The sequence below is a fragment of the Nelusetta ayraudi genome, unplaced genomic scaffold, assembly GCF_046127955.1.
Source record: "Nelusetta ayraudi isolate G7.1 ecotype Tasmania unplaced genomic scaffold, CSIRO-AGI_Nayr_v1 ptg000056l, whole genome shotgun sequence".
Lineage (NCBI taxonomy): Eukaryota > Metazoa > Chordata > Actinopteri > Tetraodontiformes > Monacanthidae > Nelusetta > Nelusetta ayraudi.
In genome coordinates, this window is record NW_027466106.1 from 1,211,555 (window position 1) to 1,224,468 (window position 12,914).

The 12,914-nt window shown below is 46.3% G+C and overlaps 1 protein-coding gene across 1 annotated transcript in view; it reads right to left on the bottom strand.

Annotated features, from left to right (window-relative positions):
* neurl1ab (neuralized E3 ubiquitin protein ligase 1Ab) overlaps window positions 1-8,466 on the bottom strand; it is a 31,985-nt gene extending 23,519 nt beyond the window's left edge. Inside the window, exons 1-3 of the mRNA XM_076038292.1 lie at window positions 7,651-8,466; window positions 1,414-1,691; window positions 350-671 (exon numbers count right to left, since the gene is read on the bottom strand). Coding sequence (XP_075894407.1) covers window positions 350-671; window positions 1,414-1,691; window positions 7,651-7,684 — 634 coding nt within the window. The 5' untranslated portion in view covers window positions 7,685-8,466. The remainder of the gene's footprint in view (window positions 1-349; window positions 672-1,413; window positions 1,692-7,650) is intronic.
* Between the last annotated feature and the right edge of the window lie 4,448 nt (window positions 8,467-12,914).

Genomic DNA, 12,914 nt, shown 5'->3' on the forward strand with positions numbered 1-12,914 from the left:
ACTGAGGGCAAACCTCCCAGTGCTTCCACTGTCTGATATGGAATACGAGGCTGGGAGTGAAGTGTGCTCCTTGTGCGGGCAGTAATAACAGCGTAAAATTACATTGACCGAAGCAAAATATCTCGCAGAAATACTTGAGAGGTCGCCAACTGCGCTAATGGAATTGGCTTACGAGATACCAGACGTAATCAGATCATCCAAAATCACAGACGGCCACTAGAGACGAGAGAAAGTTCATCACGCAGTTATTGATATTAAAGAAATAAAAAAAGTCTGGACCAAAAGTCTGACTGACTTTGTGCTCGAGCGTAAGAATCTGCTGGAGCTCCCTGTGAACGATGTGACTCACCGAGCAGCTGGACACCTCGGGTCAGGCCGTAGATGTCGATGAGGGCCCACAGAGGCTCGGAGACCAGCACGCCGCTGATGAAGAGCATCGGGGTGGAGTCGTTGATCCGGTAGAACACTCGGCCTCTCTTGTCCACCCAGAAGGAGACCACGTTGCCCTCGTTGGACAGCTCCTCGGGCAGCGCCTTGGCCCAGAAGCCGCTCTGTGAGACCAGGTCCGGGCAGGCGTACTTGGGCAACGTGTCCGGGTTGATCCTCGACGGGTCTTTGGACGTGAAGCCGAGACGCAGGGCTCCGCTCCAGCAGCACTGCTTTTTAGTGATCTGCGGAAACGCACGGAGAAATGGCACAGGGATGAACTTCTGCTTTTTTCTCTGCGGTGGGAAAAGCACAAGCAGATACCAGAATCGTTGCGGCTTCACCTCTTTAGGGCTCAACACAGCGTACAGCTGGAGCTGATGGGTTTATTGCTGGTTCAACAGGTACTACACAAGGCAGCGGTTTTCCTGGTAATTCATATAACAGTCAGGGAAATATTTCAGCCCGGGCCAAAAATCACAAGCAGCTTCTGTCCGTCGTTGCCAAGCCACCAGCTCGGCTCAAAAATCCTCAAAGATAAGACTGGGACTCGTTAGGCCGGTATGTTTATCACCTGCAAACGCTTTCTGTCCTATTTTGAAACTGTTTTTTCTCGGAGTGCGTGTATCACGCCAGATATCAGTATACTCCTCACATGGCAATGCTTGTGTCCCGCTCTCGCACTTTTGAGACATAGATGGCCTGATAGGTGAAGTGGAAACTTATTTTAAGCCGCTGCAGCTTTGGCCCACACACGAACAGCGTGAGAGAAAGAGAAAGGGAGAGAGTGAGAAAACAAGATTGAAAAAAAAAACAAAAAAGACATACGACAGGGAAGAAGGAGGTGAAGGTTTTTTTTTCCCTGATATTAACTGGGGCAAAATTTAACCTTGTGCCTTTTCCAAACAAGCATAGCGCACGTGCCCCGGCCCTGTTTTTCCTGCTGTTTACGCATTAGCTTCGCCTCAGCCTGCGTGTTTTGATTACCTTCAGGCGAACTTGCTCGTAAACGGCGATGGGCCTGTTGCTGAAGGTGATGGCGTTGCAGAAGCTCGCCTGCCTCTTCACCGTCCTCTGCGACATGTCCATGACGATCTGCGAGCCCTTGGTGCTGGGGTGGAAGAGCAGCGGGCAGGAGGAGGAGGAGGAGGAGGGGCTCCTGCATGGCTGGATGGGCAGGCAGCGCTTGGGCTTGTGGTGGTGGTGGTGGTGGTGATGGTGGTGGTACCGGTGGGACGTCGGAGGACAGGGTCCGTTCAGAGAGTCTGCGACGGGGTTGGGGTGGGGTGAAGAGGAGAGGTGGGGCATTAGTTTGGCCAGAAGGGCGGGGGAGGGGTGAAAAAACAAGAGCCTAAAATTTATTGTGTGGCGGCACTTTTTAAGTGAAACGCCCTCCAAAGTCAAATTGTATTAGATGGTCTGGAACATAAAAATTTTGTCAGGACTGCTGGTCCGGCTCAGGCACACATCGTCGTTTGCACTTCAGCTCACGCCACTCATCCAAATCCTGTTATATCTACAGATGGCAAAAGCGCATTCATGTATTCTAATATTTCAGCTCTCCTTTCAGCCTCTCGTGGTTCACTGCGGGACCACACACACACACACACACATACACATACACACACACCACGTATGCGCACACACGTACACACACACACACACACACACACAAAACAACACACGACTTAAACGACATGCAAAAATGTCCTTGACTGGAAAAGGGAAGAACAACCCCAACAAGAATTGCTCCCGTGGTTATTTAATTTGGAAAAGTGCAGCTGTGAGAAACTCGCATGAAATACCGCAATTTCAGGAAAAGGTCAGCTCTCTCTTCTTTTTTTTGATATTGTTCACTGTGACGGATCAGAACAGGTCTGTTCTCAACGGAACACATTCGCACAGTTAAACAGTGGGAAGGAAAATGGAAAAGAAAACAAAAAAAAAAAAGGTCACCCAACATCTGGGGCGGCTTGAAAATTTGAAAGCAACATTTAGCAACGGTTTCATTAGCGCGGAGAGGGAGTTCGCCACGTTTTGATGTTTACATGCGAAGCTGGCTGACGAAGCAGAACTGCTCTTACAATAGTAGGATGCGGCTATAACACTTTCCAGTTTCTGTTCTTTCTTTCTTCTTTTCAAATGCCTAAAAAAAGGCAGTTCGGTACAATACAGCTAACCTGTGATACAAAACCAAGGAGAAAAAACACTGAAGTCGTTGAATGAGCTTTACTGACATTAGTTGTGTTTAGCCCAGTGAAAGGAAGTGGGGGGGTGGGGGGGGGGGTGGTGAGACCCAAATGAGAACATCTGAGTCACAATATGCAGCAGAGGCTTTAAAAAACGTTCCCACGTGAACCTGTGTGAATCACAGACCGACCATTACTGGGTCCGTTATTACTGCAAAACAATCTTTTTCTCATCACATTTCTTTTACTCCCCCGTGACGGTCGTACTGCACTCCCACTTTATTAAGACCGGCCCGCTTCATTCTCCATTTGTTTTGCGCGCCTCTCCTCCGAGTACAACTCAAGGTCACTGTGATGTGAGGGCGAAAGCATTTTCCCAGCAACATTAGGTTCTCACAGGGAAATAAGAGGAAAAATGTACAAATTTCACATAGTCTTATGTTTTGATAGTTTAGATGATTGATTTGATCTCTGTTTTGACATTTGAAGGTCCATTTTCACGAAGGAAAAAACAAAACAAAAACCTGAACATGACCTCGCACAGCAGCCCAACCAGTCAGGCTGTAACTCTAAAATCCCTTTCATCCGTCTTGTCAACCTTCAACTAAAAGAGTTTTCCATCTGTCATCGTTTTTCATGGATTCGACAGCCAATCGGCTTAACTCTGCGAAAGCAGGCCGCAACTGGTTCTAGCTGCCGCTAAAAGACGCGAAGAGAGAAGAAACAAGGAAACAACTTTGCGCTGAAGTGGCTACGGAGATTCACTTGTGCTGCGGTTTCATCAGAACCCGATGGCATTTTCATGTTAAATGGGTAAACTAAAACAGCAGGCGTGGATTTGAATATGTTCAACATAATTTCTCTTCATGCAGGACTGGCTTTAGCTCCAATTTAGTCAAATACCACTTTGTAGTGCTATTGCTTCCTATTGCTTCTTGCCAATCAGAAGACTGGAGCTGCAGGGACCCAGCTAGACGAGCACTAAGAAAACTGACTGATCCAATTGTTTTTTCCTTTTTAAAGCTTTGCCTCAACTTCAAGATCACGTCCTATGGATTCCCCGCTGGGTTGATGAAAAAAAATATTCAAGGTATCAAGCAGACTAAATCTCCAAGATAACAACGGGGCCAATTAAGTGGTTCCATCCTTGCTGGTTGTCTGTGAAAGAAATACCGCATTCGAAACTGATGACAATCTTGCGTGTCCTTGCAAGGGGTCATGAGACGACAGTATACTAAGCACAAATCATCCATGACTGTTGTGATAGCACCCTTTTATCTGACTCCACCAAGAGAAATGGCCATTCGAGCCACGCAGGGCGACCATCCCCCCTCCCCCCAAGTCTTCCCCGAAATGTATAATTTGTTGAGGTTAGACTCGAAAGGGTATTTTCCTCCAAATCACAGTTGCGCCGGCCCTGCCAAGTTTTCTTGGCTCCCCGAAGTGTATTTGTTCAACTCCTCTCGTGCTCTTGTCCTCGCGGTACAATGTGGAAATTGTACTGTGCACTAGATAAAGTCATAAATAGGCCCTTCCACCATACTGCACCCATGATGTCACGTCAGAAAAACAGAAAACAGAAAGAGGGACTGTGTGGTCGTGCATCCAGCGCGCTGTGTTTCCTGAGACCAGGAGCGAAGCCTCAAAGGCCTCTGGAGATATCATCCCCACAGTCGTGTTTTCAAGCTTATCTAACATCTCCACTTACCACCTCCATTAAGGAGGCTGTATTTTATTTTCTGGCGTTTGACCACTCTTTGTTCTGTCAGCAATGAATTTTGGTGAAATCTACCAGATGGACGGGGTGTGTCACAGGGAGCAATTAATTAAATTTAAGGGGGTGGATCTGACAGGAATTTTTTATTTTCCCTCCCTTTTGTGAGACAAAGACACTTCTGTAATGTTAAAGAGGTTACACTGGGTGCGAACATCAGAAATCTAAGTAAGTCCCTGAACTGCTGATCCAAAATATCAGATGTTTTGGGAAATTTGCAGTAATGTTGCGAGTAGTGTTACATTACGCAACTGACGGTGTTTTGTTGATTCGGTTGAGCTGCAACAGTGATGGAGGTTAATGTAAATGAAAACTGCAGTAGAAGAAATAATCTCAAAGTAACAAAAACATTAAAGTGTCTCAAAATGTGATGTTGTTCTTATTAGATTTCTTTTCATATACTTCCATAATGTGCTGACAAAACAAATCCGGTGTGAGGGAACTTCTGCTTCTGCTGAAGTTTGCATTCTGTAAGTCCTTGTTTTTCCTAAACTCATTCTATCTGAAATCCCCTGAGCATTTTCATTTTCACTTCTCTGGCCTTCCTGGCTTTTGTTTGTTTTGCGTTCAGCGCTCGCAGGGGACACATAAATGAATAAATAAAAATAGCCGATTTGATTTCCTGCGAATGGAGCCAAAAACGATGATGACAATGACATGGCGGCTTTGCTTAAACAAAAGTCACGGAAAAACTTTCAAACACAGCCACAGGCCCGTCCTGATAATGGGGAGGTGCCGTGACAAATGCTGGATGAGCGAATCAGGGAATAATATTGTTACTTAATCTCACACAACGTGACTGCCCGGCTGTCATTAATTGGAAAGGACAAACGGAGATGACTAGTGGCCGTGGCAAGTGTCACCTGGTCTCTTATGCTCCTCTCTGTGTCCCTGTCCCCCTGGGGCTGTGTCCAGCTAAGACGGCCAAACACATGCGATGTGGTGTGGCATTACTATGGAGGCTCAACGAAAGCCTCCTGCATGACAAGCACTCGCCAGTGGCAAAATAACCAAATGAAACCAGTATGTCCTTTTTGCAGCTTTGGGTAAGCTTTTCCCATCACTTTCAACCTGGGAAACAAAAATCGCTTCTCGCTGACAAACAACTGGCTGCTACACAACCCAAAAGCCGGGTTAGCTTTCATTATCGGCTTTTATTTATTTTATTTATTATCAGCTGCTCAATCGACTGCTTCATCTGTGAGTTTCATACATTGGCACAGCGGCACCCCCTGTGGCCAGTCAACTCTCCCAATAGTCCTCGCCCAATAGGTGCCCAGGCGCACTTGCACATGTACACTGTGTTCTTTGGCAAAACGGCAGCACACACACAATGACGCAGAAACCACCTGCGCTTGGCTTCATTTGTCATTTGCTCTCACATCCACGGGCGACCAAGTCCACTTTATAATCATGCCTGATTTTGTTTTGTGTTTTTTCCTTTTGTCTTCTATTTTTGGAACACAAACCAAGTCCGGCCCATTTGATTTTGCTTTGAATGTAGGGTTTCGATACTATTTACAGCCGCCCACTTCCTTGTTTGGATGTGGTGGGATCCATACCTTCTGCAAACCATGACGCTCCCTAAACAGTTGTGTTCAAACTAATCCAATGAACCAGACTTATGACTTCCTGTGTGCGCAGCTTCATGTTGGTGGGAATGGATTTCTTTTGTTGTTGCTTTTGTTGTCCAAAACCTCTAATTTTAAAGAGCTGTAGTGTAACAACTCCGCTCATTTCTCAAAAGCCAGAAATGGGGACTTAGCAAATTTATTAGGCATTAAATTATTAGCCTGATTAATTCCTTGCCAATGAATGGCGGCCCTGATGATGATCAAAGTAATAAACTCGGAGCTTCGGTAATAACTCATCGGCAGTGCTCGTTGTGGAGCTGGTTCTCAAGCCAAGGTTGCCAGAGTGAGTGAGCGCTCCCACTCGTCGGTTGAAGTGTTGAAATGTTGACCGCTCACTACCCAGAACCTAATACAAGCTTTACAACCCGTGGCAGTGTGTTGCAAAGATGGGGAAGAGCTGAATGATTCATGCGCCCGAGAGCCCCTTGGATGCTGGGGTGGGGGATTACATTCTTATGGCCCCCTGATTGTCACAGGGCCAAAACATTCTAACAGTGCCCCTGGCTGCACCTTCAGAGTGTAGGGTAGGGTTACTTCACACCAGTGACTCACCATAGTAATATTGGCTTAAAGTGTTGGGGTGTGTGGCTCCTGTTGCTCTGTGTGAGATGTTTACTACCCCTATAGTGTGTATCAATTAACAACATTAGTGCTTTGCATGTATATCAGCCTCCTCGTGGTCAGAATCAGCTTGAGTCTCATTTCTGGTCATCACTGAGTCTGTATTTTTTTTTAACCTCAAGCAAGCAATAATGCCTAAAGAAATGTTTTTATTATTCCTAGAACTGATCGACTCTGTCGTAAAAGAAGAAGAAATGAAAGCACAATTCGAAAAACCTGCAATTTTTTGGATTTACAATTCAAATGATAGCCCAAATGATAAAAGCACACATTCACAACATTCATTTTAATCAGGCTTGTTGGCATCTTAAGCCTTCAATGCTGTGAATTATAAACAGACATAATGAGTCACACATGATTTACATTCCTAGTTTTGCGCTATAGATTGCATATGCGTGTGTTTACATATCGCTGTCAGAGAGCAAATGAAAACCACTCGACATCGTTTTTTTTTCTTCTTTCATACACACTTTAGGGGAATCAAGCTCTTGCATTGTGTTGCTTGAGGGAACTTTTCAACTACAGCGTTCAGCACAACTGGTTCTACGCTGACTGCTGTGACTGTCACAAAAAGAACATTAAAGTCGCGCTCACACCTTAACTGTTGACTGAGGAAGAGCAAACAAGGCCAGGTGGGAAAGTTAGTGTCTCAGTTTCCATTTGATATCTCCCTCCTATAAAAACAACACTATAAGGGGTATTTAATGAGTGAAATTGATGCCTTTATTGCAGAAGCTCATCTTGTCAACAAAAAAATCCCATAAATCCCATTTATGCAAAGGCAGTCGTGACTTACAGAACGAAACTTGGCCACTTTCTCTACCCATTTATTTTTACCAGGACGCCTACGCTTCCCATGCACACAAACACACACGCACGCACGCACACGCGGCCGATCCGACTCAACATTATATCATCCCCCCCCCCTAGTCCACTTAAAGTCGCCCCTCTCCCCATTAACGCCGCGGCTGCCCCGCAATGATCCAGATGCGCCTTCCCTCCTTACCGTACAAGGTGTTTCTGGTGATCTGACCTCCCATGGCGGGATGCAAGGTGCGTTCTTCACCTTCCTCTCGCGACGAGCCAGCGGGGGGGAAGCTTGACGTTCGGCCACGGCGCTCTCCCGGACGGCCGACTACATTCTCCGGCTAAAACAAGCTGCAAGGGGGGGGGGAGTGGTCGACGCGGCAGGAGCAAGGCGCAACGCAAAAAAACGCGTGTCAGCGTGCGGGGGTCCGTGTCCGCACCGACGGCGGCGGCGGCGTCCGCGAGTCACTGCATCCAGCTGCGGCTGCTGCGTCCTGGCCGCTCGCTCCTGCCTCACGCCGGGATTGTCATAGAAGGTGGTGTTGGAGGTGGAGCTTCCGGGGCTGTAGCCGCCAAACAGGGAGGCAAGACACAGAATAAGCCGCCGCTATTATTTCCGTAGACCCTCCACATGAGTCACAGCTCCTTGTTTTTCTTTTCTCTCTCTCTCTCTCTCTCTCTCTCTCTCTCTCTCTCTCTCTCTCTCTCTCCACCACGACTTCTTATTCTTCTTCGTTGTCGTCACTGTTTCGTGCAGGTGCGTGCATGAATAAAACGGATAACCACTCAGGGATCTCTCCGCCCCCCCCTCCCCCGTCCGCCCCCTCACACCTGTTGCCAGTTTGAGTGCTGCCCCATTCCCTGTCTTCACTTTCACACTACAAGCTGCTGTTTACTCTTTCCATATTTACACAAGTTAGGTTAAATATTAGGATAAAAAAATGGCAGCTGGAGGGTGGAGCCCCAATTGAAAGGATGAATAAAATAAAGGAGAAGTGTTTTCCCAGGTATAATACTACTGCTACTACTACTGATTGCACTTATAAGACTAATAGTGATACTCATGTGGAATAAGGATAATAGGGAAAAAGAATGTTGTGGGTTCCATTCCCATTGTCTGTGATGTTGACTAAGGATGGTTGTTTTGATTCTGTCTTGGTCCCGTGATGAACTAGTGACTCATCCAGGCTCTAAACCAGGGGTGGGCAATTATTTTTTGCAAAGGGCCACATGACAAACCTGAATCGTGTCGGTGGGCCACGGAAGTTTTGTCGACGGACCCGGGGTGTGAAATCGCGCTTTCGTTGATGGGGACTGGGGAAACGCGCTATCGCTATCGTGCTAACGTGCTGACAAGCTTTCGGTGACGGCGGCGGCGGCGGCGGGGGGGGGGGGGGTGGGTGATCAGCCTCACGCGGGCCGGATAGAGTCACGCAGCGGGCCGGATAGAGTCACGCAGCGGGCCGGATGTGGTCCGCGGGCCGTATTTTGCCCAGGTCTGCTCTAAACCCACCCTTGCCCCCAAGACAGCTGGGATGGGATCCAGAACCCTGCGTCCCAGAGTGCAAAAAAAGCTGTGATGGAAAATGGCTACATGAATGGAAGATAATGGTCTTCAAGCACATTTCAGGAGCAGCAAATATTCTTTACAGAATGTACAGTAAAGAAATACCTTTAATTTAGAAGGATTGGATACATTAAAATACACCAACTTGCACCCCTGGCTTGCATCTTGTTCCAAATATTCCTGGAATATCTTGGAAGTCTTTAGAGTGGAGGTATCTCTCGTTCTGATAACAACAGTGTGTCAGGTATTTGACTGGAAACTCCCTGAAAAATCACCGGGGGACCTGCCGGGAATGAATGAAACTGACACTGTGTTTTTCCTGCAGTTGACTGAACACTGCCAGTGTCGGCCGACCAAAATCCAGTTCCTTCACTTTGACCCTGGTCATCTTAAACACAGTGTTTCAAAGATTCCCCCCTTCAGCAGCTTGCAGAAGATGAATGGCATGTTTTTCCCTCTCGTCATGGTGGTAGACTTTCCCACAATGACCAGGCAGGGACATCCCTGACCTCAAGCTTAGCGGCAGATCGACTTTAGTTTACGTTTCACAAAGAACTCCCCATTAAATGCAGCAAATTGCCTTCTTTCCTTTTTTTTCATAGCACAGCAAGCTTTTCTAAAGTGCCTTGGAGGTTTAGTAAGTGGCTTTGGTCCATATTCGGTACCTCTCGAACTCTGCCTTGTCGCCTTTGAGTTTACATAACTTGTGTTGACAACCAGGCCTGTGAGACACTGTACTGGCTCGGTAGCATGAGCTATATACTCTCACGTTGTTTATGCACGCTGATTATAGCGAGCTCAACTGTCCGCAAGCAATTTACGGTGACGGTAAAGTCGTAAAGATGGATACATTTTTTTTTTATTGTTGTTTTTGTTCACGCAACATTTGAAAGGGGTGATTTTCTATGACAATCAGTCAAACCGTTTTATCCGTGACAGAAAAACAAATATTGGAGCAAAAAAAAAAAAAAAGGATAAAAAAAAACCCAGACGAAGTAGGACCGGAACACATGGCATGAACCCTACAGGCAGCAGAGCTGCACATAATAGAGTTTGACATGCCACCTGACAACAGGGCAGCCCTAATCTGATTGGTTTGCTGTGTCTCAAGCAGAGATGTTCACTGTGAAATAATAGAAGATGAAGTCTTGCAGCCTCTGGTTATATCAAGCGGAATGGCACAATTCAGCCAGAGAAGACAGTTTTGGTAAATAAAGGAATTTCTTGCTGTTGTTGCTTTCACTCTGCGTGCGAAGAGCAAAATGGACGAACAGCAACAGGTTATTGCATAGACAGTAAATAATATTCACTTCCATGCGCCGTGATCTCTGATAATTTCAGCGTTTAATTCCTGATTTGTCCGAGTGTCCACCCATAAACGCTTGCGAGCGGTGACGTCAAGGGACAAGGTCTTCTGCCAACCATGTAACGTGTGATCCACCTACGCATTTAACTCACAACAAAGCTGCTTGAGATTTGTTTTATTTGGATTCGCTTCAAACAATTCTTGCATTCCTGCCGCGTCCCAAATCATTATGACTATTTTCTTTTTCGCCGTCCTTTGGTGTAATAGCTCTGAACCTTTTGCTCAGAGTGTGATATACACTGACACCTCCTCCCACTTTAGATTATTTGTAGATGGACGCCTGGCAGGCAGCAGCTGCCTGGTGGGGTGTGCTGGCGTCAGGCCTCGGCGGACGTCTTGACAACCTTGTTTGAGGCAGCCTTGCGCTTTCTTTCTCGCTCTCTCTCTTTCGCTCTCTCTTTGGGGATGATCTGCGTCGAACAAAAACACCATTCTACTCAGAGCTTGGACCCTCGCCCCGGAGCCATATGCAAAACATTACAAAGCAACACAAGAGCATCATATGATCCTCGACAGGGGTCGTCAGCAGAGAAAACGCACCCCGGGCGAGTATCCGAGGTAAAGAGCAACTTGTCACGTAGCGTTTGCGAGGGACTGTGACATAAAAAAAGTCCACTGGGGAGGGCCATTGCTCGTGAAATTGTCAGGGAAGCTGTTGCCCCCCAAAAAAGGACAATTAACATCCATCCAAAATGACCAGAATCCAGTTTATTTACCGGATGAGTCTCGCTCTCTGGGGGATTTGTTTTCTGCAGTTGTTGTAGGCTGCTGAGTGCATCCACATGCAGTGGCAAAAGCAACACAAACATTCAGCCATGCACAAAGCAAACACGTTTACAGAATGTTGCTAGACCCCTACCCCGACCCCCACTTTGATGGACTGTCATCCAAAGGTTTGGACTTCAAAGGCTGGTACATCTGAGAGGAACGTTGGTTACAACGTCGTCAATTTGGGTTGTATTTAGCCTGGCGTCCTCGGGTGTGTGGCGCTCCAAGAGCTGTGAAACCGGAGGATCGTGGCTCATCAACAACAAAAGCCTGAGGGACGGTGAGCCGACTCACCAAGAGGCCGATGCTTTATCTCTTTAAGTGAAGTCACCGGCTAAATGTTGGCGAACAAGCTGCTGTGTATCGGAGAGTAGTTTGCATGGAAAATGCAGACTACAGTTCGGCTCTCACCACTTCCTTAGTTTTGAGAGTCGCTGCTGTTTTTGGATAAACACGGCCAGCAGCGCCACTTGACTCTGTCCCCCGTGTCAGGAAGAATTATCGACGTTAAAAGGAGGGCAGGAACGTATACATAACCGACACAGTTTGAAGGCTAATGTCCCTTTATGGTCCGATTTATACGCCTGAAATTTTTATTATATAATCTATTTTCAAAAGGGACACGTTTTGATGTACTCACTCCACGTACTTGAACTTGGATTGAGAGAAGCTGCTGGTGCGCAGTCACTGCTGTTGTTGGACATAAATCACGGCAGAGAATTTTTTTTTATTATTATTGTCAGTATTCAGTTCTGTGTTTGTTGGATTGGGTAAGACCCTCCCTTCACTGGTGTTGGACGACAAACTGCTTGAGACGCTGAGACAGCTCAGCCGGGCTCGAATCACGACCAGAAACATGAGCGCTTGGAGCCTTAAACTCTGGCTCACACGGAGCATTAGAATCAGCCTAAGAAGACGTTATACTGCAACATTAGTGTCAGGTCTCGACCGCGTTTTCCCCTTTTTTTGGTCTTTGTGGCGAAAGAGGATGTTTTGTCAGACTGTTTGAATCGACATAGTAGTGTTATTCTTTCCCCGTCGTCTTTTGTGTCACTCAAACTGTTTTTCTTTTGCTGTTGACTTTTACATATTTGGCTAAAAACTCGAAGGACTTGACGCTCAGCTTGGACTTGGACCTACTTTAAGAAAAAAATGCAGTGTAAGCAGAAGTGATAGAGGAATTCAGCGTAATTTGTTATTTCTAAAGATTTCCCTCTTTCTAAACCATACAACTAAATAAAATGAAGTCCAGTGACATTTGAATAACTTTCAGACATCCATCGACTTGACACCCAAACTGGGGAAAGTAAAGAATCTATTAGTTTTGCATTCACAGAGAGTTTCGCTTCACTTAAAACCAGCTCCTGCAACATAATCAGGTGTTTACAGCCAAACAGTGGACTTGTGATGCAGTCATTATCTCTCCGTTCTCCTTCCCCAAGGGGACATCTGAGTGTCCCCGGTGCAATTCGCCGCTCCACTGTTAGTCAGGGAATAATGAGGTATTCAAGGAAAAGTGAATGACGTTTTCTTTTCTTTGGATACTCTGTCGGAAAAAATACCAATTTGACGATTTGTCAGCGTTTCGAAAGACGAACAGAGATTTCCCACAGACATCCAGTTGAGAGTTATGCTATGTGAAATGTAAACCACATATTCATTCATTTATTTAAATTGGTGGATATATGTTTTCTCACCATTGTCACATTTTGGCTCTATGTGAACAGCGCTCCAGGAATATTTTAAACTTTTACAGCTCACA